Source organism: Accipiter gentilis, chromosome 24 (assembly GCF_929443795.1).
Source record: "Accipiter gentilis chromosome 24, bAccGen1.1, whole genome shotgun sequence".
Lineage (NCBI taxonomy): Eukaryota > Metazoa > Chordata > Aves > Accipitriformes > Accipitridae > Astur > Astur gentilis.
In genome coordinates this window covers 13,228,967-13,256,094 of record NC_064903.1, presented here as the reverse complement: position 1 = coordinate 13,256,094, position 27,128 = coordinate 13,228,967, and the positions used below count along the sequence as shown (strand labels likewise).

The following is a 27,128-nucleotide window of genomic DNA, read 5'->3' as shown; positions in this document are numbered from 1 at the left end:
CCCATGCCCACAGCCTGTGAGTGCACCAGTCCTTGCCCACCTGCATCTCTGCTTCCTATGGAATGGCAGAGCCCTAGTCCCGCAGCAAATATCCATAGCACGCAACAGGTGGAGCCCATCTGGTTTTAGACAATAAATCTGCATTATGACCTCAAGTCATCTGCAGCTACTGCAGCTGGTAGTGGGCCCCATCACTTCTCTCCTAGTTTCCTCCTTGTGTCCTACCTGTGCAACAGAGGGAATTGCCTCTTACTGGCCTTTGCTTTTGGGATCTCAGGGCCTGAGGAGGTCAGTTGGTCTAAAGGCAACCTGGTGGTCAGGACATGAGTGATTCCTGCAGTAGCATGTTATCATCGTATCTGGAACTGGGGTAAACCCAGACAGATCAGTTTCCTGCTTCCTTGATCAGAGCATTTCCTTCTTCCTGCAAGTGGCTGTTGGGCTTTAGTTGTTTTTACCTTGAAAACAAAACTAAACTGTTGCTTACTGTTGCTATCCCTCATCCTCGCTGGAGCTAACCACTTCCCCAGCGCACAAATAGCCAATCAAGCAGACAGAACCAGTGGGGGGCTGCAGTCGGAGAGGAGGAGAGGCCATCCTGAACCAGCCTGCCTCCGAAGTCTGCCCTGGCTATGTGCTGCTTTGGGGCATCCTGCCGTTCCTCTCCTTGCTCCTCTGGCAGCTGGACCTGTTGCTGAACAGCTGCTGGAAGGACTGTTTGCATGACCATGGTCTAGCTGCATGAGTGAGGAGCTTCTCCAAGCAGTCCTGTGAAAGCATCATCAATAAAGCAGTTCCTCTTGCACAGCCCTGGCTCAACACACCCTTTTGGGTTTGCTGTTCCACCTCCCCTCTCCAGAAAAGCTGCAGTCCAGACCTCTGCAGGAGCCACCTTCTTGCAGGTGGTCATTCCTTCCACGAACTGCAAAAATATTTCTCTGTTAACTTCTCTCTGTGTCTCCAGTGAGGTTTGGGCCCTAGAGTGAATAAATCACCTCAGCCCTTGGTGAGAGGGCAGCAGAGGCACAATTCTCCAGCTCAGCCTGCTGTCTCATCTCTGTGTTTTCCAGGCTTTCATGGAAGAAGTGAAGTCTCGGGGACCATACATTTACTCTGTCCTGGAGTCGGCACAGGCTTTCCTTTCCCAGCATCCATTTGAGGAATTAGAAGAACCAACTTCAGAAAGCAAAGGTCTGTGGAGCTCCCCCTTCCTTGTTCTCCCATAGCACAGCAGAGGTCCTCCTGGGCTGGGCTGGAGAGGATGGAATGGAGATGGTTGGTGTGGCACAAAGCAGCAACAACAGTGCTCTGCCTTGCACCATCATGCACCAGGCTGTTTCCAATCCTTTGCCCAAATGTCAGACCAGCACAGAGAGGTGCTTCTGTCCTGGGCAAAGGCAGAGGCTGCTGGCACAGCCCGTGATGGGGTGCACCTCATGAGACAGTATCAAATGTGCTCTGGGTAGGTTTTTAAAGGGCAGCAGGACTTCTGCTTGTGAGGACAGACAGCAGACAGAGGTCTGTGGACAGGCTGGATAACTAGAGGAGTTGGTGCAGAGATGGATACTATTATCACTTGGTTTCCCTCCCTCTTTCCAGATTTCCCTAGATTTTTTTATCTCCCTTTTTCCTGCCCTCCCTCCCTCTCTTGCCCACTCTTCTCTGGGCTGAGATCTCATTTTTGCTCTCTGTTCCCTTTCTGCTTTGCCTTCACAGATGTCTCCCCCCGCCACCGGATCCAAAACATCAGCCGCTTTGTCTGGAAGCAGGCAAACGTGGCCAGTGAGCTATGGGAGAAGCTCACGGCCCGGTGTGTGGACCAGCACCGCCACATTGAACGGACACTGGAGCAGCTGCTAGAGATTAAAGGGGCCATGGAAGAGCTCAGCACGACACTGGACCAGGCTGAAAGCGTGCGTGAAACCTGGGAACCCATTGGGGACCTCTTCATTGACTCCTTGCCAGAGCACATCCAGTCGACCAAGGTACTTCTGGCTCTGAGAAGGCTCCAGCCTTGGCCCCAGAGGTGATGAGATGCTGCTTCCCAGGAGGGCAATGCTGCTCCTCCTGACTGCTCAGTCCAATGCAGCCTCCTTACTTGGGGTCTCAGGGGCCAGTCCTCCTGCCAACAGCCCTCTAGCTTTTTGAGCGTGGATTTGGTCTGCAGTGTCCTGAGCAATTGGCTGTGCTGAGCACCTTGCCATGGCACAGACCTTACACAGGTACAGTGGCTCAGCATAGATGAGCCATTGTCCACATCCCACTTCTCAGGAGATTTGAGTAATCTCCAGTCTGGCTGGTTTGTTTTCTTGTTTTTTTCTTCCCCTGCTAAAGTACACTGTGGGAAGGGTTAGTCAGCAGCATGTTGCCAGCCACTAGACCACCCTAGCTTGTAGCAGAGGAATCAGATCCAAGTCCTGACCACTCGCCTGCTTCTTTTCTTTCTTACCCTGCCCTGTGCCTGTTCCCCTGGGCATGGGACTCCAGCTGTTCAAAGAGGAGCTCTCCCCCATGAAGGATGGGGTGAAAGTGGTCAATGATCTTGCGCACCAGCTTGCCATCTCAGATGTCCACCTGTCCATGGAGAACTCCCGTACCCTGGAGCAGATCAACACGCGCTGGAAGCAGCTGCAGGTAGGAAGGAATCAGGACCAAGCACTGCAAATAAGTTACAGGCAGGAGGACGCTGGGGAAGGGCTGTCACTGCTGAGCTTCAGGGACGATAAAGTAAGGCTTGGCATAGCAGGGATAGTATAGCTGGTGTTCCTGGAGGAGGAGAGCATCAGTTCAGTGTGAGGAGAGTGGCTGGTAAATCTGTAGAGGTCTTGAGCAGGAAAAGGCAATGGGAGGAACAAAGGATGCTGTCTTGAGAAGAATCAGGATCTGATGGAGGGGTCAGTACCAGCTATGGTTTTGTTGATGTCAGTGAAAATATGGATACAGGTGAGCTGGAGATGTGGCCTGTGCTGCCTCAGCCTGTGGGAGGAGGTGTAGAGGGCTGAGTGGACTGGGGAATGCAAATACCAAGGCAGATGGAGAAGGAAGAGGACCTGCGTGCTGGGGCGTGTCTGAGTCCATGCACAAGCCTTCCTGAATGGGGCTTCAATCTGAAATGCCTGATGGGCTGCCATTGAATTCTTCTGTCCCTTTCTCCAGGCCGCCATAAACGAACGCCTGAAGCAGCTCCAAGACGCCCACCGGGACTTCGGACCAGGCTCCCAGCACTTCCTCTCTTGTACGTGAGAGGTTCCTCCTGGCTTCCTGCCATGAGGCTGCCTCTGCAGAGTGGCTAAGCATGGGCTATTGCACAGGAGAATGGGGTGCAAGGTCCTGTTGCTGGGCCCAGAGCCACACACACAGCTAGGAAAGGGCCCAGGCCAGTGCCTGGTGCACAGAAACCAGAGCAGAAGGCATCTCCCAAAGTCAGCGTTGTGCTACCTCACCTTGTGGGACCAAGGGTGGGACATGAGTGTGGTTCCCCTTCAGAGCGCAGAGCTGTGACACTCGCAGCAGCAGCTCCCAGGTGATGCTGGGAGCGTGCCAGCCTCAGAGACTGGGTGGGCAAGACAACAGATGGCAGAAAAAGGCAGTCCCCGATACCCCATGTTAGTCATTCGGAGGCCAAAAATGTGCACATTAAGGAGGCTTTTGTTCACAAGGTGAGGCAGAGGGATGCTGTTCCTACAAAGCTGAGGTGCTGCTGGCTGGTGGCTCTCAGTCCTGCAAAGGATGGGCAGCCGGTTGTGCTCCAGAGTCTGGGGTCCATCCTTGGAAATGCTGAGCCCAGCAGTGGGGTTTGTTGGCCTGTGTTTCTCTGCAGACCATGTCCTCCTATCTGAAAGGAAGAGCGACTTTTCCAGTTGCAGGAATTGATAAGCTGCCTGTGACAAGGGAAAATAGCTGAGGATCATAAAAGGGTTTTCATCCTCTAGATAATAAACATAGGGTGGCTGGCAACTGGTATGGGATGCGTCCTCATCTTCCCTAGATGCTGCAGCTGACACACAGACCATGAGTAATGGAAACAGCAGATGCTGTGGGTGCCCAAGCCTGGCCATAACAGGCAGTGCTCTGTGTGTGTCCAAATCCCAGCTGCTATGAGTCCTGCCCGCTGGTGACCACAGCGTCTCCTTGGGCATCATCAAAGCATCATGAAGCATCTCTTCCTGAGTTCTGAGCTCAGCCAGATTCAGTGCCCCCGCCTCAAGAGAGGCAAGATGCCTCTGACAAGACCTATAGTCTTGCATCTTATAGGCAGCATTAACTTGCCTGCTCCAACACCCCCAGCTGGTGATTTGGGAAGGTACAGCCTCTTCAGAGGCTGCTGGCCTCTGACCCACCTGCTGGCACAGTCCCACTGGGCTCTCATCAGAAACAGAATCAACGTAAAGGAGTATTTGGTGTTGATCCGACATCTGTGTCTCTCTCCTTGCAGCCTCTGTCCAGGTCCCCTGGGAGCGAGCCATTTCTCCCAACAAAGTGCCATACTACATCAAGTGAGTGTGCTCCCAACTGCAGCCCGTGGTCTTCTCTGGCCCAGTGGGAATAGGAATTGGGGACCAGTTAAGAGCAGGGGGCAGTGAGCAGACTGGCCTAAGCACTGACCTCCATCAAAGCATGTGACCCCCAACCTAGCAAAGCCACTCTTTTCCTGCCTGGTGAGATGCCCCATATGAGGGGGGACACTGGCTGGAAGGAGGGGGGCCTGGCAGCAAGTGGTTCTGTGGGCATCCTCCATGCTGCTGTGGCTGGGGAGTGTGCTCACTGGGGTGCAGCAGCCCCAGTGTCTGCAGGCACTGGGGGACTTGCTTCCAGGGCTGGCCAGGTCCTTTTTTTATCTCTCATGGCAGCTGCTTAATTCCCAGTTTGACTCTTGGTTTCCTTCTATTTTCCTTCCAGTCACCAGGCCCAGACGACATGCTGGGACCACCCAAAGATGACGGAGTTGTACCAGACACTGGGTAAGGAGGCTGCCACAAAGCCATTCGAATAGCATCTGCCTTTTCGCAGTTTGGGGTGCTATGTGAGATCCCCCCAGCCCACCTGCTCCCCTCTGTGGCACAGGGTCCCCCCAAAGCAATGGGGTGCAACCACCTGCCAGGCTCTGCCCCTCCTCCTACTGCACAGACTCTGCTTCTGCTGGTGGGGCTGGAGTCTGGGAACTGCAACTGCTGCTTCCTGCCCTGGAGATAAGGATGTTGAGCTGTGGTTTTATTCTTCTTTTCCTGTGTTATTGCAGCGGATTTGAATAACATCAAGTTCTCAGCATATCGGACAGCTATGAAGCTACGACGGGTGCAAAAAGCCCTTCGATGTGAGTGCAGGAAGTATTTCCCTCCTGCTGAGTCTCCCTTGATAAAGGCATTAAACTAACACAAGCTTTTATCAGCACATCAAAGGCAGGAGCCCACCAGGAGACAGGTAGCTGAGGCGAGAAGCGCTAGGAAGATGAGTTGTGGCTGGAAAGCTGAGCAAATCCAGCAGCAAGGTGTCTGTGTCAGCTTCTTTGCAGGCATAGGATGGAAATGCCTCAAGGGCAGGTGTTAGTCAACGAGATTTGAGAACAAAGAGGTCCATCTCAGAGTTACAAAGTTGTGGGATCAGGCAGAGGCTCACCCACTACCTCCAAAGGAGCCTGGAGAAGCCATGGATGTAACCAAGAGCAGAGACCAGCCTTGCTGGCAAGGGGCAGAGAGGGCTCCACTACTTAAAGAGGAGGAAGGAAGCCAATAAACCTGACTTCTGCACTGTTGGTAAAATTCCAGTTGAAACAAGGATTAATAGCGAGGTGGATATGATATGACAGGAGTTAAACACAAAGCGTGGGTCTCTGAGAGGAAGCTGCTCCTTGGGAGCTGCTGAGGAGTTTCCAAGGGAATTGGTGAGCAGGTGGATGGGAATCTGATAGATGCAGCACCCTTGGCTGTTGGAGAGCTTTTGGTAAGGCCTCTCGCCTAAGGCTCTGTCAAAATGAAACAGCAGCAGGATGAAGGAAAAGCCCTCCTGAATTAATCGTTCCCAATGGGGAGGAGACACAGCCAGGCAGCAGTGGGGTCCCAGGCAGACCTGTGCTCCTTGACATTTTGTGAAAGGCCTGGAAGAAGGTTGAGTGAGGGTGAGAGGAGGTTTAGTACTCAAGGGACTTGAACCCTGGTGGCGGAGTAGTTTCATGACGCTGTGGTGACCAGGCTGCCCCATACCTGGGGATATTCAGGGCTGATATAGTGCAAATGAAGGAAAGCAGCAGTTAGCTTTTGCCACCCTGCAAAGTTGCCATGCAGCAGTGGCTGGAGAAACACCAGACATGGTGGGGAAAAGGGCAGAGAGCAAAGAAGAGCCCTTCCATGTGCTGCTTGTGCATCTTTGCCCATCTCTTGCATCTCACATGCTGTGCTGGTGCCTTCTTCCCAACCCAGAAATGACATGGAAGAACATGAATAAGTGCTTCTTGTCGAAGGCATATTTGAGAAGGGCAAAGAGGCTGCCAAGGCAGCTTTCCCATGGTAAGAGGTTTGATGGAATGAGTGGCCATGTAGGAAAGGGGCAGTGTGCAACATGCTAGAGCCATATGCAGTCATGGGCAGTATGGACACAAGGGTGAGCAGGAGTGATACTGGTGTGTGAACTGGGGTGCCCCAGTGCAACTGTCAGCAGCTTTGACAGGAGAAGGGAGGAGTTTTCCACAGAGTGAAGTTACAATGTGGAAATGGCACATGATCCCCCAGGCACTGAAAACATAAATAGTCTCAGAAATTGAAAGATTTTCAGGAAAGTAAGGTTGTTGGCTGCTAAACATGATAGCACATGCAAACTGTGGCCATAGAAATCTGAAAGCAGGGTAGCCAGGGTAGCTCACACTGTCCTAGCCCCATTTTAGGTTTGTGCCCTGACACTTGCAGCCAGTCAGAGCTGGAGACAGGGCTGCTCCACCTCTGGGCAGCTGTTCATATGGTCTGTGTGGCTCTGTGGCCCCTCACCTCCCCACACCAGCCCCATAGGGACCCAGCATGTGGGAGGCTGGCTCTGGGCACCTGTGGCTCTGCGCAGTGCCTTTCATGGGTAGCATTTTTGTGGCCATGGTTGGCCACAGCAACAGGGAAAGAAGGCCACACAGAATGGTGGTCCAAGTTGACCATAGGTGGAGATGTGGCTATTTTGGGAGGGGTTTATGGGTGGGAGAGCAATTCTGGGAGCTGTGCCCATCCTGCCAGCATCTTCCCCACCGCAGTGGGGCTGAGACTGCCCAGGGCAGGGCAGGACTGTGTCTCCCTCCTCTTGGTTCTCACCTCTCCAATTTTCCTCTGTGCCTCTGATCCCTCCACCTGTGCTTTCTGTGCAGTGGACATGGTAAGCCTGGCCACGGCCTTGGAAATCTTCAACGAGCATGACCTGCAGCCCAGTGACCGGGCGATGGATGTGGTGGAGGTCATCCACTGCCTGACTGCCCTCTACGAGAGGCTGGAGGAGGAGCGGGGCATCCTGGTGAATGTGCCACTCTGTGTGGATATGAGCCTCAACTGGCTGCTGAATGTCTTTGACAGGTACCACTCCCTCGGCATTCCCCTGAGCTGTGGAGCTGCCATGCTTGGAAGGAAAGCTCCATGTTACTCTTCCAGCTGGCAGTGCTGCAAAAAGGCCCTGGCCACTAGCGAGGGGGCTGCCTGGCACAGGCTTGCCTTGCTGACCCCCCTGCATAAAAAAACCCTCCAAAACATTTGCAAACCTGTGCAATATCTTGTCTTGCAGTGGCCGCAGTGGGAAGATGAGGGCTCTCTCCTTCAAGACGGGCATTGCATGTCTGTGTGGGACAGAGGTCAAGGAGAAGTTTCAGTGTGAGTGCCCCATCTCCATACCCCAGGGCCTGGTGTGGAGTAACCTGGGGAAAGCAGAACTGCTTTTGTTTCCTGGCTTAGCCTTCTTTGCCCAGGAAGAGCAGAGAAACAGCTTTCCTGCAGTGACTAATCTGCTTGCATCACCACCTCTCCCTCCCTTCCTCCCTCCCTCCCCAGGCCTACGCTGCCTAAATTAGGAGGCATTTTTGCAGACTGACTAGTGCTGCGGTGATCTTGCTTGCATGGCACTATAAGGAACAGCGCAGAGAAGGCAAACAGGCAACAGTTATCCAGTGCTTCCCAGAAGGAAAAAACCTGGGGGTGCATGGCTGGGAAGTAGGTTTCAGCCAAAATAAAGGAAGCCCCTTTCCTCACTGCATTTTAACCATGGTACTCTCTGCCATGGGATACTGTGGGGAAGTTAGCATAAGAAACATCAAGGGGTTAAATAAAGGGATTGGGCAAATTCATAGAGGACAAGCCAGCTGTGGCCATTAAAGAAGTGATGTATGTAACCTCTGTCTCAAGAAGACTCTAAACTCGTGGTTATTGGGAGCTGGAAGGATACTGGTGAAGGTTATTTAATCATAGCTCAGTTTTTCCTTCTGATTTGAGCTCCCTGCTGGAGACAGGCAATGGGGCCTCTGGTCTGATCCACACACCGCTCCCCCATGCCTGTGTCCTGCCCAGTGTATCGGGGCATCAGCTGTGTCTCTAATGGGGCTATGTGTCTGTCCTGCCAGCAGATCTCTTCAGCCAGGTGGCGAACACTGGGGGACTGTGTGACCAGAGGCACCTTGGCGTCCTGCTCCACGAGGCCATCCAGGTCCCACGCCAGCTGGGGGAAGTGGCAGCATTTGGGGGCAGCAACGTGGAACCCAGCATCCGTAGCTGCTTCCGCTTTGTAAGTAGGGTGCCATGGCCCGTGCCGCCCCCTCTGCACCAGCCATGCTGGGGAGAGTCTCTCAGAGGTGGCAAGGAGCTTGCACACCATCACAGCTGGGTCCCAGCTCTGAGCAGCCCCTTCCTCTCCCCTCCCCAGAGCAATGGGAAGCCTGCCATTGAGGCATCCCAGTTCCTGGAGTGGGCCAACCTGGAGCCACAGTCCATGGTGTGGCTGGCCGTGCTGCACCGGGTGACCATAGCTGAGCAGGTGAAGCACCAGACCAAGTGCTCCGTCTGCCGGCAGTGCCCCATCAAGGGCTTCAGGTAAGGGTTGTGATATGGGACCTTGGCCCCCAAGGGAAGTACATGGTGTCCTGCAGGAGGGAGCCGAATTTGCTCTGTGCTGTTGGGGGAACCTAGAGCTCTGCAGCAGCAGTGTTTCAGGCAGGCCAGACCAGGGGAAGGAGCAGGATGCTTTTCTGGGGACTTATCCATCAGCACTGTGGTTCAGTGGGGTGCGAGAGCAACACAGACCACCTCTGTCCCCTGCTGAGCTCTTCTTGGGCTCCAAAATGATGTGGTTTTGCTGATTCTTGCTGCTTCCCTGTGGCCTCTTGATCTCTCCAGGTATCGGAGCCTGAAGCAGTTCAATGTGGATATCTGCCAGACTTGCTTCCTCACTGGGCGGGCCAGCAAGGGCAACAAGCTGCACTACCCCATCATGGAGTACTACACCCCGGTATGGAGCTGGGCTGCGCTGGGAGGGTCTTGGCTCAGAGGAGTTCCCCATCAACGCCAGCAGCCTTGTGATGTTTAGGCTGGTGCAGCTCCAGAAGTGGATCTCTTGTGTGTTTTCATTTCCCTCTGCGTGCTGGAGGTTGCCTGTATCCCTGCTATTCTGGGGCTCGTGGTGAGCAGGATGCACGGCACCCACCGATGCCCAGTTTGGCTTGTGCAAGGCCCCGTGACAGGCTGACAGAGCTGCCCTGTGCCCTTCCTGCTTCCTCAGTTGTGTCTGCCTCTTCCTCTGTAGAGTTCGTGCCCAGCCTGAAGGGGCTTCTTTCCTGTGGATGCTGACATGTGGTCCCCCACTTTTCATTAAGTAGCGTCTTGGTAATGTTTGTGTCTCTGCAGACTACATCCAGTGAGAACATGAGAGACTTTGCCACAACGCTGAAGAACAAATTTCGGTCCAAGCAGTATTTCAGCAAGCACCCGCAGAGAGGTTACCTGCCCGTCCAGTCCGTACTTGAGGCTGACTTCTCTGAGACGTGAGTTGTCTGTGTCCTGGGCTGTGTCTTTCAACCCTGCCTGATATGTGGGCTCCATGGATGGAAGCAGCATCTTAGCTGCAAGACAGGGCTCCCCTGGGAGGGCTGGAGGGGGCACTTGCTCTGGGGGTGATACGGCACCTAGTTCTTGGAGGAACAGAGATTTCAGTCTCCCTCTCCAGCCTGTCCCTGGCTCTTCTCAGCCCACATGAGACCAGGGCAGCCTCTCCAAGCCCTAGCTTTGAGCGAGAACTGCCAAGCCTTTCCGACCAGTGTATGTCTCTTCCAGACCAGCCTCCTCCCCGATGTTACCACATGCTGACACCCACTCCCGGATCGAGCACTTTGCCAGCAGGTACCACCACTGGGCACTCCTGTCACGCCAGGGCACGGAGCATGACTCCAATGGGTGTGGAGGGGTTTTGGGGCAGATGCGTGGTGAGCTCTTGCTGCCCGCAGTCCCCTCCACACTTCCCAGCAGGCTGCCTGGCAGGCAGAGGCTGGCTGTGGTGGCTCAGGCTGCAGTGCCGTTGGGAAGAGGCCTGTACCACTTTGTTCCTGCCTGGGACATGGCTAATGCCATGCAAATTGGCAGCAAATGCCATGCATTTGACAGCAGGTGTCTTGGTGATGAAGCAGCCTCCATGTACCCTCCTGCTCTTCTCAGTATGAGCTGCTGGTTGGATTCTCACCAGGCAGATCCCTCAATGTCTTGCTCTGCCTGTGCGCTCACCAGTGCTGCTTGCACACTTCCCATGGCTGCTGCCTTGTTGTTTGTAATGCCTCTGCCCTCACCACGGGTCCAGGCAGAGTGGGGACCCAAGGAGCACAGGGAGCCTGTAGCTCAGGCCCTAGGTTGGAGCTGGCATGGTTTCAGCCCTTTGCTTATGTGAAAGGAGGCTGAGCCAGCTGCATGGCAGCAGACCTTTATTCCAGAGACTGTCACCCGAGAGCAGCAGTGTCTCTTGTTTTCTAAAAAGGCAAAACTCTCTAGAGCCTGTAAAGGGGGGCAGATTGGTGCAGGCATGCTGAGAGACCCTGCCAGAGAGGGGTCTTGCAGAGGCTGCCATAAGTAGGGTGCATCAAGCAGACATTCAGGGTGTCTCTGACCATATTTCAACCTCTTTCTCTTTCTTCCAGGCTTGCAGAGATGGAAAGCCAGAACTGTTCCTTCTTCAATGACAGCCTGTCCCCTGACGATAGCCTGTGAGTTCTGCCTCCTTTCCCTCCTCCTCACCTCCTGCCAAGTCAGGGCTCCTGTGGCTCCATCCCTGTCTAGCCAGGGCACAGAAATTCTTTCTTTCCCAGCTCCTTTGAGTCTGAGGCTCCTGGGCACCCCCAGCTACCCAGTGTTGCTGAGCCACTCCTGAGCTCTAGACCTGGAGCAGCCAGAATGAGCTTCCATACGAAGCCATCTCCCTCCAGGCTGTCCTTCCCCAAGGGCACACAAATCTCATGAGACTGATGTTTCTCACTAAGGTGTTTCTCCACCTGCTGCAACAGGGACGAGGACCAGTACCTGCTGCGCCATTCCAGCCCCATCACTGACAGAGAGCCTGGGGGCAGCCAGCAGGTTCCAGGAAGCCTCAGCATGGATGACAAAGGAGAGCTGGAGCGAATCCTCGCCCACTTAGAGGATGAAAACAGGTAGGGGCACGGGCAACTCTGAAAGTGGGGTTTATAGCCTAAGGTGAAAGGGCTGGAGAAGCTTGGCAGAGCTCAGAGTGGATCCAGGGGATAACTGCTGGGGCTGGAGCTGGGCATCAGAGGAGCCGAGTGGGCTGGTTTGGAAGGTGTCTAGGCTGAGCCCTAAAATGTTTATGGGAGCACTCAGTGAGGGTGTGCTCTCCAAGGAACGGAGAAGACTCTGTTCCCCAAAATGTTCCTGCCTCCATCCCCAGAACCTGTTCCCCTCCTGAACCCCAAAATAGTTGAAGTGCACACAGGGCACTGCTGTATCTCTTGTCCCTGAGTCCCTTGCAAACAGTTGTGGTGCTGCTCCGGACCACATGAGGTGAGGCTCTAGGCAGGGCAGATTGGCTCAGGAGGAGGTGATCCTTTCCCTGCCCTTGTTTTCAGCCTCTTAGAAAGCAGTTGCATGTCTTTTTGTAAACTGCCTGAGGGGTAGAGCTGCAGGCAGGCCACCCTGTGGTGCAGGGAGAAAGTCCAGGAGTGTGCTGGTCCTCAAGCTTCACATCTGGTAAAGCCTCCAGGATTGTTTTATCTCCGAGTCATGGGCCATCCCCAGTGTGCAGCTGTTGGGTGTTTCCAGCAGGCTTTAGAAAGGAGAGCGGTGATGCTGACCTAGGCTATCTTGCAGGATACTCCAGGGAGAGCTGAGACGTTTGAAATGGCAGCATGATGAGGCAGTGGAGTCTCCAACCTTGGCTACAGGCTCCCCTGAATCAGTGCAAGACCCCCATAATGATGAGCTCCTGGCAGAAGCACGAATCCTCCGGCAGCACAAGAGCCGCCTGGAGACCCGCATGCAGATCCTGGAGGACCACAACAAGCAGCTGGAGTCCCAGCTGCACCGGCTGAGGGAGCTGCTGCTGCAGGTACTGTCAGAGCAAGGATCCAGGGAAGCCCACCCTTGGGGTGGCCTTTGCCATAACAGAGCTGGGGTAGTGGCAGAAAGGGATAGTCAGAAGTGGGGGAGGACAAGGACAGAGGATGGTGACAACCCCCCTTCTCTCTCTAGCCTCCAGCAGAGTCAGATGGCAACAGTTCAGCAGCCTCTTCCTTGGCTTCCTCTCCACATCAGTCTGAAGGCAGCCAGGCAAAGGAGAAAGAGCACAACACCCCTGACACGGAAGCTGCAGGTGAGGATTGGGGTTGGGCTGAGCACTCAGCCCCGCTCCCTTGGTTCAATGCTGCAGGAAGCTGCCTGCACCATGCCATCCTGCAGAGATGCTGGCTGGTGAGGTGGATGCCCAGAGAGCCTGCTCACCACCAACCCCTCCACCCTCTTTCCTGCTGCAGATGATGTGGAAGCCAAAACCCAGGAAGTCAGCGTGTGCCTGGAAGAGATCATGGAGAAGCTGCGGAATGCCTTCCCCAACTCTCGAGGTACTCGAGTGAAATCCCCCTCTCTGGCCTCTTACTGCTCCCTCAGATGAGGTTTTCCCCACAGAGCCCTGCCCCGATCCCAGCTTCCCTGCGATGGCCGATCCTCTGCAGCACCTACAGCCAAGAGCTATGCTGCCACGGTGCTGCTGGGACTGGTGTGTGGCCTGGGCACAGAGAGGATGAGGAGAAGGTTTCATACCTGCAAGGAGAGGCGATCAGAGCTGCCAAGAGTATGGACCAACTAGATCCCCTCAGATGAGCTGCAAGGCAGCCTCCTGCCCTGCTTGGGACCCCGCACCTCAGGGGCTCCCCACTGTGAAGATGGACAGACCTGCCAGCATTGAGTTTGCAGCAATCACCTTGAGCGACCTCCTTGCTTCATCCCTGTCCCGACCCCTCTCCAGGAGAGGTCGAGGCCCCAGTTACCTGGTGAGATGGAAGCAATGGTGCATGCTCTCCTGGCTGCTCATGGACGGCTCTTCCCAGCAGGGATGGGGACTGGGGGATGTGTGTGCGGACGGTGCTCTACTCGCCCAGTGGGTTTTGGTGTTGGTCTTCCTGCTGTCCCTCTGTGCTCCAGCCCAGGAGCTGCATTCGGTCCCTTACCCAGGCTACCCATATGTATGCTGGGGGGAGACATTGCCTGGTGCCAGCACTAACATGAGGGTGGGGAGAGCTTCCCTCTCTGCCCACGCAGACCCTCACCCACTTTCTGCCATCCCTGAGCAGGATCCTCCTGGCTCTGCACCAGCCCTGTTCTAACCAGGTGGCTCTGCATCCTATTTTCCTGACCTCTTCATTTCTCTTTCAGGTATGACCTCCCTTATCTAACACCTCCTGTGAGCCAGAGGCTTTTCCTAACCAGCTACCTGGCTGCTTTCCTCCCCCTCCTCTCCCTGCCATGCTCCCTGTGCTGCAGCAGACCTTGCACAGACTCCCTCTGAGCCGGTCGTGCAGGATGCTTGCTAGCTCCAGAAGATCTCAGGGGAACATAGGTCATGCAGGAGTGGGACTGTGGGCTCCACAGGAGGCTGGCTCGGTCACTCGGCCACAGTGTCCAAGCCTGGGTGGAAAGGTTCAGAAGAAAGAACCGAAGCCATGAAAGCTGCCTGTCTCCGCTAGTGCTCACAGGCTGCTGCCTTTGCCCACAGCTCTCGGGGGATGCAGAGCTCAGCATCCTGTTCCTCTTCAGTTGTGCACAGGGGTCTCCAGGTTTATGGGCACCAAAACACTCCTGGAGCCACCGTTTTTAAAAAAACTCTTTCTAACAGTATCCAGCTGCCAGCCTTACGGATTGATCTCTCTCTGCCACCCAGGCCTCCGCAGCCAGCCAGGTACATACCTTCTAGTGGGGAGAGTCCCCGAGGCTTATGGAGTGGGGATGAGTCCATGTTAGAGCTTCAGCCCAGCTAGTAGCCTTATCTTGAGAGGGTCTTTATAACAGAGCCTTATCATTTAATTTGCATATATTTCTATATATATTATATATATATATATTCTGTACTTAAATACTCTCATGGACTCAATCCATAAAATTCTAATACTGTAAGTGCAGCTGCCCTTCACTTTCAGTCCAGCCCAGCATCTGCTCCCGTGGGGACCAGCACCTCACCCATTGCTGGTGCTTGCCCTGGAGCAGGGCCGCTGCAAGAGGAGCTCAGCAGAGGGCTGGCGGACTGGCAGCAGGTACTCCATCCCACCTAGTTTCCTGGGGAGCTGTGCCTTTGCCATGGCACAGAGAGCCTGTCCTGCCTGGACCCAGCTCCATCCACGAGAAGCCCCAGCTTCTACAGCTGCCAATCCCCACGGCACTGCAGAAACGGGTTGCTCCAGCCATAGCTCCAGCCCTGGGGCCACCAGCATGTTGGGCTGTGATGCAGGAGCATAGTGGTGCGGGCAGGCAGCAGGACAGGCAGGACACCTCATTGCCACTCCCAAGGAGCAGTTGCCCTGCTTCTGTGCCCCAGTTTGAGCTGGGCTGAGGGGCAGGAGGCACTCGTTGGAAGCAGGTGAGTCGTGCTGGGCAGAGGAGGCGGCTGTTCTGCAAGCTGGCAGGGTAACTTGGTGGTGGTGGCTCCTGGTCCCAAAGGCTCTCTCAGGCTGTCTGTCTCATGCTGTGTTATGTCGAGAAAGAGGTAGAGTCAGGTGCTGTGGGGTGCCCCAGAATGGAGGCTGAGATGGCCCTGGTGCTCTGGGGCCACAGGCTGAGGGATGAGATTCCGGAGCCCTCTGGGCAGGGCAGGGTGCAGGCAGGGCTGCATGCTGGTGTGAAGCATCCTGCCCAAAAAAGGGCTTGCTGTGAGGACAGGGATGGGGCTGTTGTCACTGGCTGGGATGGCATGCAGTGGTGAGCTGTTTGGGGAGGTTTGGACCAAGGCAGTGTGTGGCAGCACAGGACAGTGCGGTTGTCTTCAGTGTACTGGCAGAGGTATGAAGCAGTGCCCACTCCAGGGATTAGGTGGTGCAAGCCTTACAGCCAGGTGTTCGGGGTCTTGTGCTGCAGTGTCCACCACCAGTGGTGCAGGCTGCTGTCCTTGACATCCCCTTTCACACCCAGGCGAGCGGCAGGAGTGCAGAAGCAGTGGCATTGGTGTTAGGCTGGCTGTAAGTATGCTGTGTGTCAAGCTGCTTGTTTGACTGTGGTGAGTGACCAAATGCCAACCTGTGAGACCTGGCTGGAACCTCCTGTTATTCCAGTGGCAAGATGGGGGGACCGTGGGGAGGAGCAAGGCCTTGGACTGAGGATGAGGTCAGGAGTACCTGGCCTGGTGGGAGCTGGAGGAAGGAAAAGGCAGGATGAGGGCAGAGCTTCTGGCCCCAGTGCCAAGTATGGGAAGCAGTGGTGGCCAGGCTGGGTGCTTGGGCTGTTTGGGAGCTGGGATGCGTCAGGGAGGGGAGCAGGCTGGCTAATGCTCTGGTAACCTTGTACTGTGGTGCTGCTGTCCTTGCTGCTTCACACCATCTCTGCTTTGGAAAGAGAATAAATTTGTATTTATACTGAGACCCAGATTGGTGCTCTGGCCTCTTCTATTCATGCACCTCGGCTGAGTCAGAGCAGCTCCTGGTGCTGTGCTATCCTGACACTGCTCCTGCAGGGCTGCTGGGACACAGATGTCCCTGTGCCCTGTGTCACCCTGGCTGTCCACACCATTCAAGGCAGAGCAGAAGCAGTGAGCAGAGCCCTGGGTTCCCCAGACACAGGTGCATGCCCCAACCACCATCTTCCTTCACCGTCTTCCAGCAAGGTCTGCTCAAGGCCATGTGGCAGGCTGAGGGCTGGGGCAGGGTCTGTGTGGGGACAGTCCCTCTTCCTTGCCCAGGAACTTCTGCTATAGGAAACCCTTCAGCCCCAGGAAGGTTATAAGCAGCAGTGGGATGCTGGGCAGGCAGTCCTTTCCCTCCATACTTTCTCCCGGGACGCCTGTTAGGTTTCCAGTGCCCAGAGGTGTCCAGGTGCCTCTGCTGCAAGTGCTGCCCATGTTTCCCATGTCTCCATGGCACAGCAAGGGCCTCAGCTGAGGACTAGCCCACAGCAAGGCTGGGGGCTCTCAGTCCCTTCCTGCCACACAGAGTGCAGCCCAGCCTTGGCTGATGGTGAAGCCTGCCCAGGACTGATAGTTGTAGGGCTGGACCTGCTACCACCCTTGCCTGGAAGGGCTGGTGGGGCTGGGCAAAGGCCTGAGATGGTGCTACTGCAGGGAAGTACAGGGACAGCGCTCACACAGGAGATTCAGGTGCTTAAATGGGGGTGAAATGCAGCCTCTTGCTCTTCCCCTTTCAAGGGTAGAGCAAAATGCCCCATCCCTGTGCCACAGGCTCCAGGGCAAGGCAGGAGGTGTGGGCTGTGATCAGGGAAGCCGGTCAGGTCCAGGAACAAATCCAGCAAATGGTGCCAGGGAAGATCTTTTATTTCTCAGCCATAAAGCTCAGTGGGGCCCAGCTGAAAGGCCCTGGAGCCAATGAGTTGGGGCAGGGAGGCAGCAGGCATTGCTGCACAGCAGGGCTGGTGGTCCCTGGCAGGGTGAGGACAGCATTGTTCCAGTGTCACTGCAGGGCCAGCCCCCAGCCCTGGGGGTTGCAGGGTACAGCAGCCCCAGTGGTCCAGCAGCCTTTCCTGCATCCAGGGGTAACTGGTCCCGCTCAGGGCTGGCTGTGCCCAAGGGTCGTGGCCTCACTGCACTGCCCTGGGGGTGCATCACCCCCTTCCCTGGCTGCTATGGGGCAGGGGGGTACTTCTGCCCCTCCACCCAGCTCCTTCTCTGCCTCCAAGTGCCCAGCCTGGAGCACCGTCCTGGGGGTGAAGCTGTCTGGGGGGATATTGCCTTCCCCAGCATTTCCTCGGCCACTGCCTGTTGGCTGCTCCCCACAACTCCCCTCTTCCAGTGCCTCTACAGGTGTTTCATCCTCCAGCTCCAGGGGCCCCTCGGCTGGCCCCAGCCTTTCGCTGGATGGCCCAGGTGCTGGGGTTCTGCCTGGCTCAGCCCTGGCAGTGCTCCTTGTGCCAGCTCTCTCTGCCCCACTGGCTCCCTGTTCCAGTCCCTGCCCCAAACCTGCTGCCTCTGTCCTCCCCGCTGCCTCATATTGCCCTACAGCTAGCTTTTCCCTCTCTGCTGCTGGGCTCTCTTCCTCATCCTCCTCCTCCACTTTCTCCTCCTCTGCTTTCTCCTTCTCCCTCTCCTCTTTTTCTTTCTCTTCCACCTTCTCCTCTTCTTCCCCCTCCTCCTCTATCCCCCTCTCTGCTCCCCTGCTCTCTGGCTCTGCCCCAGAGGTGCCTGGGTTTCCTTCTTCCCCCAGTCCTGTCCTATCCCTCACTTCCACCTCCACCCTTGCAGCCTGCCCCTGGGCTGCTTCTCCTCCTGGCACTGCCCCTTCACACCCAGCCCCGGGGGTCCCTTGTTCTGCTTCTTCCATCCCTGCATGCCACTCCCCCTGCCCAGGGGTCTCTGGGACCCCAACCTTACCCTGGCGCGCCTCTTCCTGCAGCATTACCCCATCGCCCACCTCCCTGCTCTCCTGCCCCTTGCTGGCCTGTGGCCCCCGGGGCAGCTGGAAGAGCCCCTGGTAGCGTTTCTGATCCTCCACATGCTTCTTCCTCATCCTCTCCCCCAGTTGCTTCAGCTCCTTCTTCACAGCAGCTGCCATGGAGGGGTCAAGGTGAGCCACCCGCAGGAAGTCCTCCCGTGCCTCCCGCTCATTCCAGACAGCAGCATGGGCCTTCGCCCGCTTGAAATAGGCCTTGGCGTTATCTGCCAGGAGAGGAGAGCCCCCGGTGGGGGTCCTGCAGCTCGGGGCCACTAGCCACAGGAGCTGGAGACCCCGGGTATCCAGGGGACACAAAGCAGAGGTACCATCATAGGCAGGGGAACATAGGGTGGGCACACTTGTAGTTAGGGGTACCATCATGGGCAGGGGGACCTGGGCCATGCAGGTGCCATGGGGTGCAGGGATCATCATGCGCAGGGGAAACCATGGTGGGCAAGGGCATCTGGATGATGTGTGTGTGACAACATCATGGGCAGGGGGACCTAGAGGACACAGGGTGCAGGTGCCATCATGTGCAGGGGAAACCAGGGACATGGGCACTGTCATGGGCAGGGGGACCAGGGACACAGGTTCTGCAGTGGACATGGGGAGCCAGATGACATAAGTAACATCACAGGCAGAGGGATGTGGGATGAGCATTGTCATAGATTGGGGATCCAGAGGACAAAGTCCCTGAGGGCCTTGGGTAGAGCAAGGGGGTGGGATGCAGGGCACAGGTACCGTTGTGTTTCTGGAGAAGCTCCGTTGTGTGTTCCAGCACCTCATAGTACTCGCCCAGCTCCAGCTGGCACTGGCAGTAGTTGAGCACCAGTGGTGTGACCAAGCTCTCCAGCTTCAGCCAGCCATCCTCCCATGGCTTCTCCTACCCCAGGGAGCCACAGTGGGTGGTTCACAGCTGTGGCTGTCTCCTCCTGGGCACCCAGGGCCCACAGGGGAGTGCTTTGCTGAGAAAACCCAGGCAGGGATGACAGGAGGTGGCTGGATCCTGCTCACCTTGGCCTGGAGGTTCCTCAGGCAGATGACAGCCTCCTGGTACTTTGCTGCTGCCTGCCCGAACTCCTTGCGGAGGACAAGGCGGTTGCCCTCACTGTGCAGCACGGGCACTGCCGCCAGCTTCTCCTCCTTGCTCATGGCCCAGGTATCACGCTTGTATGCTGAGGGCTCCTCCACCTGCATAGGCAGGGGGAGCTGAGCTGCCTGCCCTGGCCAGCCCTGCGCTGGCAGCCATCCCCATCATCCCCCTTACCCGGAACAACTCCATGATGAAGATGAGGGGCTGCGGTGTCCGCTGCAGCTCATCCAGATCATCATAGCCCGTGCTGTGGTAGTCAAACATGTTGCCCATGCCACAGCGGTGCTTTTGTCCTTCTAGGGGGTCCCGGCCCTCTGCAATCCTCCGCATGCCCCTGGAGACCAGGGCATACATGCCCGTGTGCTGCAAGGAGGGGGAGCACCATGGGGCCAGCCTGCACCCCTTTCCTCTGGGGCAGCCCCCTGGTACCATGGCTAAAAGTGACAGCTGTGCACCCTGTGCTTGCACCAGGCAAGGCTGGAGCATCTCTGGGGTGCACAGTCCTATGCCCTGGCTCTGCAGAAAGGAGGGGAGTGGGTGCCTGCGGGCCCCTCACTCACGATGGCGTCGCACCAGAACTCGGCCACCTCCCCGACTCTCATAGAGCTGAGCAGTGTCTCCCAGATCTCCAGCTTGAACATCTTGCCCACGATGATCTCCATGGGGATGCCAGCTTCCCGACTGTCATCGATGACTGTCCGCTCAAAGTCATCCTTCAGCGTCTGGAAGTGGAAGGTGATCTGCCCCAGAGAAAGCTCAGTGTTGAGCCAGGGCAGGCACCACAGTGAGAGCCCCCCTGTCCCCTCCCCAGCCCCAAAGCCCTCTGCCACAGGGCCAGGACACAGGGCCAAGCCTGCTCCCGGTGAGGTGGTGGTTTGAGTGGCAGCTTTCCATCCACAGCAGGAGATTGTTCCTCCTACCCACTTGTCCAGACAGTAAGCAGATGGTGGAGCGTCTTAACACCCATCAGTGCTATATCCTGCTGCTCTCTTTGTATTCCCCCTTTATAACCCAGTACAAATTGTTCTCCCACAGCATAGACCAGGGCCTGGCAGAACCCACACTGATCTGCCCATACCCATGGGCTGGGCGATCTTGGAAAGCCCCAAGAGGTCCCCATTGGCACCACTCACTCGTTTGACACGTCAGAAAAGGCAGATTTCCAGCAACCCATTGTGGCTGCTGAGCTCCAACAGCCCCAGGACAGAGGGAGGAGGTGGATAACTGCACCAATGCAAGGCGAAGGCAGTGGGCAATGTGGCTGCCTGTGCCAAAACCAGCCCCTCCTGCACCCCACTAGCGAGGTATCTCCTGGAGATGGGATTTTCCCGTACCTGGAGCCTGGCTTGCGAGCAGGGAATCTAACTGTAATGGGCAGGGATGGTGGTTGCAGACCCACTCCCCTCTCCTAGGGCTTTGGGGTAACAACCAAGACAACTTACCTTGCTCCCATCCTGCAACTTCGGCAGCTCCCCTTGGCCTCCATGCAGAATCTTCTTTTTGACCCCTTCCACATTCAGCAAGTATGTTTCCTCCATGGCTGCTCCTGCCAGCCCCCCGGAGCAGGTCACAAGCACGTGCACACAGGCACACTCTGGTCCTTCCTAAGCTCCGCGTCTTCCTCAGGGTATCTCCCTTTCTTGTCTATCTGGACACACATGTCATGTCCCAGGGCTGCTGCTGGCCTTTTGCTTTGTGTGCTGGCAACGCAGCTTGGAAGCTTTCTCCCCTATCCCTGCCCTTCAGGTTGTGAGAGGGGCACACCCTCACTGAAGCCCACAGTGCCCTCTGTTGCGTTCTGGAACTGCCTTTCTAATCCTCTTCCCACCCTATCAGGTTAATCTGGGATTTGCCTGCCTAGTCTGTGAGGAATTAAAGAAACTCCCTGATCAGGAGGGCATTGTTCCTCCCACAGAGTGACAGCTCACAGGGTCCCCTTTGCACGCAGTCTCCCTCTGACCTAGCCCCGCAAGGAGCATTTCAGTGAAGGAGCCCAGCAATGCTGGTGCAAGCACCAGCCAGGGGCTGTGTGTGGTCAGGCACAAGCTGGCAAGAAGCAGTGCTAGTCTGTGCTCCAGAGACCACAGAGGAACAGACCAGGGTTGGAAACAGTACTTTATTAAGTCTGGTTTGCAGAGACAGCATTCCTCAAACATAAGAACAAGCCCATCAAGTCCACAACTCAGTAAGATGCAGAAAGATGCATGGCACTGTCCCAGGGAGAACTAAACCCCTCTGAAGGATGGTGCTGAACATTTACAGTAAATGCTGTATGACTGCTCTCACAGGCATAGTCCAGTTCTTTAGCTGAACCAAGCCTAGCACAAGGTATGTGAGAGCAAGTCTGGACACGTAGCCTCTAGCACTGCCCAGCAGCATACCTGGCAGCAGAAGGATGTTACTAGAGCAGACTTCAGCATGGCAGACAAACAATTCCAGCTCTGCTTGCAGGTACCAAGACCCAGGCTCACTCCTCACTTCTCCATGAGGGACTCCAGCTGCTCCTGCAGGGACGTCATCTGGGAACAGAGAGTGAGGTATTACAGTAAGGTATGGCTGGGACTCCTGGCAGCTCCAGCCCAAGTGCCTCTGTGTCTGCAGATCTTCCACCTATGCCAGTGGCTGCTTTCCCTGTACGTCACAGGGAGGCAGGCCTGGGCACCTCTGGGGCAGAACTCAGCGCTGCCCACAAGCTGAAGCGGCACAACAGGAACCTCGGAGTAGGAACCTCCTGCCTTGGTACCTGGCTGAAGCTCAGCAGAGCTGCCCAGGCAGGAAATCGGCCAAGACCCTACACCTACTGCCTTTCTTGTACACGAGCGCTAGTGGGTTTCTGTGTCATGTTTTACCCCATGCAGCAATCCTAGCAGCCTTGTACTGCTGACTAGACATATTTTGGCTCACTGTTCCTCCAGAACAATCAACCCCATTTCCCATACCTCCTTGTGCCTTAGGAAGCTCCATGCAACTACAGATACAACCACACCTGACCTTAACACTGGAGTTCAAAGCAGCTGGTGTGGTACAAGACTCAGGAAACTTTGTCAGAGGCCAAGCCTAGAACAGTGTTGTGCCCCAGTGCTTCCCACTCCACTGTGGGAGCTTCCTCACCTGCTGCTTCTCACGCTCTTCCTGCTGCTTGAACTCATCCAGCACAGCCTGGAGACGGGTCTGCAGAGACAAACGTGCCAGGCCACAGTTACCAATGTGTTCTCAAGTGAATGGGTGCTGGCACATGTCAAATGGTGCAGCAAGTCTCAAGCTGCATTGACAACCAGCCCCCTCATCTCCTGCAGTTTCATGGACTGTTTTACCTCCATGGGGAAATGCTGGAGTGTGTATGGTCACACCACAATTATTTTTAACCCAGCAAGGCAAAGGCCCCTGTCTTTTCCAGGGCAGCAGCTGCATCAGTCTGCTGGATCTAATGGCAAACCCATGCTAAGCAAAAGACTTGAAGAGACCCCAGGAGAGCTCTCACCTTGAGGGCTAGGTTCTCCACTTTCATGATAAGATCTTCCTGGCGCTTCCTCCTGTCCTGGGTCTCCTGGAGTTTACTTTTCAGGTTGTCAATCTGTTTCTGGATGCCCATGACTAGAAGAGAGAGTGAGCTCAGACCCAGAGCAACAGCAGAGCCTGGCACCCTGGTGATTCTGCTGTACTCTGCCACCCACTCACCTATCTGGTTAGACCCCTCATTCTCCTGTTGCTGCCCATCTGACTCATTCAGCTTGTCCTGCAGCTGCCTCTCCAAGTCCTCCTCAGTGTCCATGATGTTCAGGTCTTCATCGTCATGATGATCCCTCTCATCTTCATCTTCACTGCTGCTGCTGATGTCATTAAATATCTCCCGCAGTTCATCATGTTCTAGCAGGGTGCAAAAGGGAAGGGGAAAAACACAGCTAATGACCTCCTAGCACCCTTTGCCTGCTAGGGACCACATCAGTACAGGATGCCTGTCTCAATGACCTCTCCTCTTTGCTCTGATTAGGGCTTACCCCAAAGGGAATAAGCCCAACCGATTAATTAGTGGCTAGAAAGAAAAAAACCAGCCTTCCCCACTGCACCTGAGGAGCCATGGCCTTGCTTATGTCCCGACATTCCTGGGGAGGAGATGTCCAGGCTGGTGAGTGAACCATGGTTGTCTACTTCTTTTGTTTCATCTTCAGCAATGACTTCCCAGCCTAACAGCCAGAACAAATGAGTCAAGGGAAAAAGAAAAATGCAGTGCAACAAAAGAATGCTAAAAACTGCAGGAGATCACTGCTTCTCCAACAAGACTGGTCTTGCAGCTATGGATACCCAGGGCGAACCACTCCAGCCCCTTTTTTTGATGATTTCTCCTCTGCTGTTACACAAATTCCAGCTCAGTACCACAGTCCACAAGGAAGGTCACCTTGAAGAAACAATGAGCTTTGAACAAAGCAAAGATGAAGCTCCAAAACTTCAGTGCCTCTTGTGTGCTTATCTCCCAGTCTCTCACGCCCACACAAAGCTGAACTTGTCTCTCCTTTCCACAACCCCCAGGTCACACATAGTGTCCTGTCCCCCACGTGAGCTTTTTTTTCTCCTAAAAGGATACGGACGCTGACAGCTTCAGCATCTGTGCTCAGGAGACGCTTCACCTCTTTTTCCACATCAGGAGACTCAATATACTGGGCAAGGGAGGGGAAAGAGAACAAAGACACTGTGAAATGCCTCATGCACACTGCTGGTGCTGGTGAACTCCAACCCTCCACCTCCGGACAGAGCCCTGTTTCAAGCCTCTCTTCTCTTATGCTTTCTGCTCAGCCTTTGCTCGTGGTCACCCTAAAAGTAATTTATGCACCTCCAGAAAGCAATCCATCTTTTTTGTGCAGAGCTCCTTGGTGGGTTGTATGCTCTCACTTTTCTACTTATACTACTTATGAAATAAGACTTTCCACATGTATTCAGAAGTCCTTGAGGTGCTGTTTCCTGATGGATGGTCAACTCGACTCCTCCCCATCTCACTCAAAAGAAGGTTTCATTTTTCACTTTTAAATTACCAGGAATCTTAATGCAGTGACATCAAACCTCTCCTGTGGGCTAGAAGAAAGTCTCAAGTAATTTGCTTCCCAAATGTCATGCAAAATAGCACCCCATCCTGTTCTCAGAAACTGCAAAGAGGAGAAAAACAAGTCTTCCCAGCCTCACTGCTCTGCACCTCCCCAACACCTTGCCTGGCCTGTGCATATGCACAGAGACAGTCTCTGAGCTCCATCTGTTGTCACTCCCCCAGCTGAAATGACAGTTATTCTATTTGTAGTGTTGCTTGTTGGGGAAGTGAACAGGCTATGCATAGAGAGATTTCAGCTGGGAAAGTAGGAATGAGTGATGCCTCATTTCCATGCGAGTCCCCCTTTCTTCTCAACGAGCAGGAAGAGATGCACTATAGCAAGGCAGCCACAGAACAGAGTCCAGCAGTTCTCTGCACAGAGGATTTTGCCCTCAGGAGCACTTTGGAAAACATGGAGGAAGCACCCAAAGAAATGTTTAAATCTACTGCCCTCTCTTCACCCTCATCTCGGGCAAGGAAACATGTGAAGCAATGTTAAGAAATTACATGTTTTTTGGACTAATAGACAGTTATAGCTCTAATGCCCCTGTCTTCCTATCCCTTGGTTATTGCATCTGCATCTGTGTGAGAAGCAACTCACCTTCTTCTTAGCTGTCTTCCGGAATCGTCTCTTTCGTACATTTTTCAGGGGAAGAGTGACTATGACAGAGGAAACAGATTGCATGTGTCAAGCAGATGGCTTAATGGGAGAGCTGCATGCCAAAATGGAGAAGATCCCCTCAGGAACAGAGCACGCTCTTAAAACAGAGCAGCAGCACCCCCAGGACATGGCAGTGGTGAGTGCCATGCACAGCTGTGGGGACACTGGGGTGGTGGGATGGAGGGATTTGGCACAGCCTCTACTCACTGCCATGATTCCAGATGAATTTCTTCTCTCTGTCCTTGTCCTTCTTCTTGTTTGCCTTGGGGTCAGTGCTCACAGTTTGCTCTTCCAAAGGCGGGTAGAGATCACCATCCACAGTGCAAACAAGCATCTGGAATCACCGCATAAACACAAAGGGTGCTTATTGTAATGCAGGGACAAAAGGATGTGAAAGGTTTTCTGGAAAATGAACAATGACTGCCCACTGCATGTTGTGAGCCAAAAGGATTCATGGGCACAGGGTACAAGAAACAAAATGTTTCACACCCAGCTCAGTTCATATCTAAACACAGCAGCAGTTAAACTGTTACAAGGACAATCACATTTCATGCTTCAGAAATGGGATTTCTAAACACCAAGCAGCATGGGGAATTTTGAACTGCTAATATTGTGAGAATACAGAAACTGCCCATGTTATACTGGGTGTCCAGCTGTCACAGTGTACAAGGGTTTTCCTGGAGAGGGGAAGGAGGAATTAAGCTGTTGGGGCAGGCAAAAAGGACAGCCCATACCTGGCAAATATCTGCTGTCTTATAGAAGGTTTTCTTGTCAATGGTTTTTAAGCTCTCGATGATGCAGGGCAGATCCACCAGCTTGGCTGCCAGCGGCACCCGGTCTACACGGACAATCCCGTGGCGCCCATCCGCTGCAGAAAGCCACAGGAGAAGTTAGTGCTGTTGCTAAACAGCTAAACTGAGCAATACCTTCATGGGCAGCAGAAATTTCAGGGGAAAACACACGCAAGTTGCACAGCTTCACTTGTAGACAGCCAGAGGAGTTTTAAGATGTCCTGATCCTGCTCACTCACCATGTAGCTCAATGGTGAGCCTGTCCTTCAAGTTGACATTCCCAGACTGTACCGCTCGCCGCACAGTGGAGGCATATTCCTGGGAAGGTTGGACAGACTTACATCAGGACTGGGTGTGCTTCCTCTGAGAATCACCAAAAGCTTCTGTCCAGCCTACCCAGCTATAAACACCCCTGCCATCCCAATGCAGAAAAACAACTGCAAGAGCCGCAATGAAAATTGCACCCTCCTCCCAGTGTTAATCCTGTGGCTCTGCTATTCCCAGTGCCCTTCACACCCCCTGACACAATACAGCTGTGACAGTGGTGTGAGGACTCCAAGAGATACCCTGCCAGAGGACCACAGCTCTGGGGGAAGTTACGGCTCCCCTCACCAAGCTCTCATGGTCTCAGCAGGACATAGTCTCAGCTTTATGCTGACAAATAGCATAACAAATAGCATCAAGTGCACTGACAGCCACAGCAACTGAAGACCCAGCACTTGCTAAAGCTCTACCCTTACAGAAATTTCCTCCCTAATCCTCTAAATTGTCTTCCAAGCCTCCTGCTCTGTGTCACAGAAATGCCTCTCAAGAGGAAGCCGTGGAAAATCTGCTCAAATGAGTGGGAATGGGCTGCCCAAGGCCAGAAGCACCCAGCCTGCTTCCATGTCCCTTGCCAGGTGTGCAGATTTCCCACAGACTTCACCCACCTCGCTAATACCTCTCCCAAGCCCGGCGCTCGCCAAGCAAACTGGACCGAGCTGCGTGTAAAACGTGATGGCAGCCACTTCAGCTACACCAGACCAAACGGCCTCTTACCGGTGGCAGTCGCAGCACGAACTGGCTCTCCAGCTCATGCGGAGCATCGTCCTTGCTCTTACTCATCCTCTCTTCTTCAGCGTGGAACACGAGATACAATTACCTCGTCGCCAATTAGGCTCCTTCCAGGTAACCCGAGCCCAGCACCCCCACGGCCAGGCTCTCGCCCACCGGCGTCCCGCACAGGAGCGGCGGCGGGGGGAGCCGGGGCCTTGCCGGGGCTGCGCTGCTGTCGGGACGACACCCCCAGCAGGGCCTGTCCGGCGCCCGCGGGCAGCCCCACGACCCGCCGCCACAGCCTCCCCCGCCCCCGCTCAGCGGCCCGCGGCGGAAACCAGGCCCAGTGCGCCGGCATAGGGCGGCCCGCCCGCTCCGCTCCGCTCCGTTCC

The 27,128-nt window shown here is 55.0% G+C and overlaps 3 protein-coding genes across 14 annotated transcripts in view; 1 reads left to right on the top strand and 2 right to left on the bottom strand.

Moving 5' to 3' along the window:
- DRP2 (dystrophin related protein 2) overlaps positions 1 to 26,733 on the top strand; it is a 41,361-nt gene extending 14,628 nt beyond the window's left edge. For 3 of the 9 annotated variants that reach the window (XM_049828119.1, XM_049828120.1, XM_049828121.1), the window contains exons 4-22: positions 1,071 to 1,191; positions 1,717 to 1,985; positions 2,488 to 2,634; positions 3,157 to 3,235; positions 4,436 to 4,496; positions 4,900 to 4,961; positions 5,240 to 5,314; positions 7,340 to 7,541; positions 7,747 to 7,832; positions 8,579 to 8,736; positions 8,875 to 9,041; positions 9,345 to 9,456; positions 9,852 to 9,988; positions 10,278 to 10,343; positions 11,129 to 11,194; positions 11,492 to 11,635; positions 12,309 to 12,546; positions 12,690 to 12,810; positions 12,971 to 16,042. In XM_049828119.1, the coding sequence (XP_049684076.1) occupies positions 1,071 to 1,191; positions 1,717 to 1,985; positions 2,488 to 2,634; positions 3,157 to 3,235; positions 4,436 to 4,496; positions 4,900 to 4,961; positions 5,240 to 5,314; positions 7,340 to 7,541; positions 7,747 to 7,832; positions 8,579 to 8,736; positions 8,875 to 9,041; positions 9,345 to 9,456; positions 9,852 to 9,988; positions 10,278 to 10,343; positions 11,129 to 11,194; positions 11,492 to 11,635; positions 12,309 to 12,546; positions 12,690 to 12,810; positions 12,971 to 13,107 (2,448 nt within the window). In that variant the 3' untranslated portion in view covers positions 13,108 to 16,042. Of the gene's footprint in view, positions 1 to 1,070; positions 1,192 to 1,716; positions 1,986 to 2,487; positions 2,635 to 3,156; positions 3,236 to 4,435; positions 4,497 to 4,899; positions 4,962 to 5,239; positions 5,315 to 7,339; positions 7,542 to 7,746; positions 7,833 to 8,578; positions 8,737 to 8,874; positions 9,042 to 9,344; positions 9,457 to 9,851; positions 9,989 to 10,277; positions 10,344 to 11,128; positions 11,195 to 11,491; positions 11,636 to 12,308; positions 12,547 to 12,689; positions 12,811 to 12,970; positions 16,046 to 24,898; positions 25,047 to 26,479 lie in introns of those variants that run through there. The other 6 variants (XM_049828116.1, XM_049828117.1, XR_007509519.1 and 3 more) reach the window with 5 other exon arrangements.
- LOC126050344 (aryl-hydrocarbon-interacting protein-like 1) lies at positions 16,972 to 21,620 on the bottom strand. Of its 3 annotated transcripts, none has more exons than XM_049828125.1 (7): positions 21,554 to 21,620; positions 20,615 to 20,718; positions 19,733 to 19,912; positions 19,347 to 19,535; positions 19,094 to 19,270; positions 18,821 to 18,962; positions 16,973 to 18,303 (listed from the first exon to the last, which is right to left on the bottom strand). In XM_049828125.1, exons 2-7 carry the CDS (start codon positions 20,708 to 20,710, stop codon positions 17,198 to 17,200), a joined length of 1,890 nt encoding a protein of 629 aa, XP_049684082.1. In that variant the 5' UTR covers positions 20,711 to 20,718; positions 21,554 to 21,620; the 3' UTR covers positions 16,973 to 17,197. The 3 variants fall into 3 exon arrangements, with proteins under 3 accessions (XP_049684084.1, XP_049684082.1, XP_049684081.1); XM_049828124.1 differs by having other exon boundaries at positions 16,974 to 18,303; positions 20,615 to 20,820; XM_049828127.1 differs by lacking the exons at positions 19,733 to 19,912; positions 21,554 to 21,620 and having other exon boundaries at positions 16,972 to 18,303; positions 20,615 to 20,957.
- TAF7L (TATA-box binding protein associated factor 7 like) lies at positions 21,270 to 27,066 on the bottom strand. Of its 2 annotated transcripts, XM_049828131.1 has the most exons (11): positions 26,740 to 27,062; positions 25,941 to 26,019; positions 25,645 to 25,778; positions 25,118 to 25,244; positions 24,851 to 24,909; positions 23,755 to 23,827; positions 23,240 to 23,356; positions 22,851 to 23,039; positions 22,654 to 22,766; positions 22,284 to 22,343; positions 21,270 to 21,691 (listed from the first exon to the last, which is right to left on the bottom strand). In XM_049828131.1, the coding sequence occupies exons 1-11, from the start codon at positions 26,803 to 26,805 to the stop codon at positions 21,647 to 21,649; spliced, it is 1,062 nt and encodes a 353-aa protein (XP_049684088.1). In that variant the 5' UTR covers positions 26,806 to 27,062; the 3' UTR covers positions 21,270 to 21,646. The 2 variants fall into 2 exon arrangements, with proteins under 2 accessions (XP_049684088.1, XP_049684087.1); XM_049828130.1 differs by having other exon boundaries at positions 22,654 to 23,039; positions 26,740 to 27,066.
- Between the last annotated feature and the right edge of the window lie 62 nt (positions 27,067 to 27,128).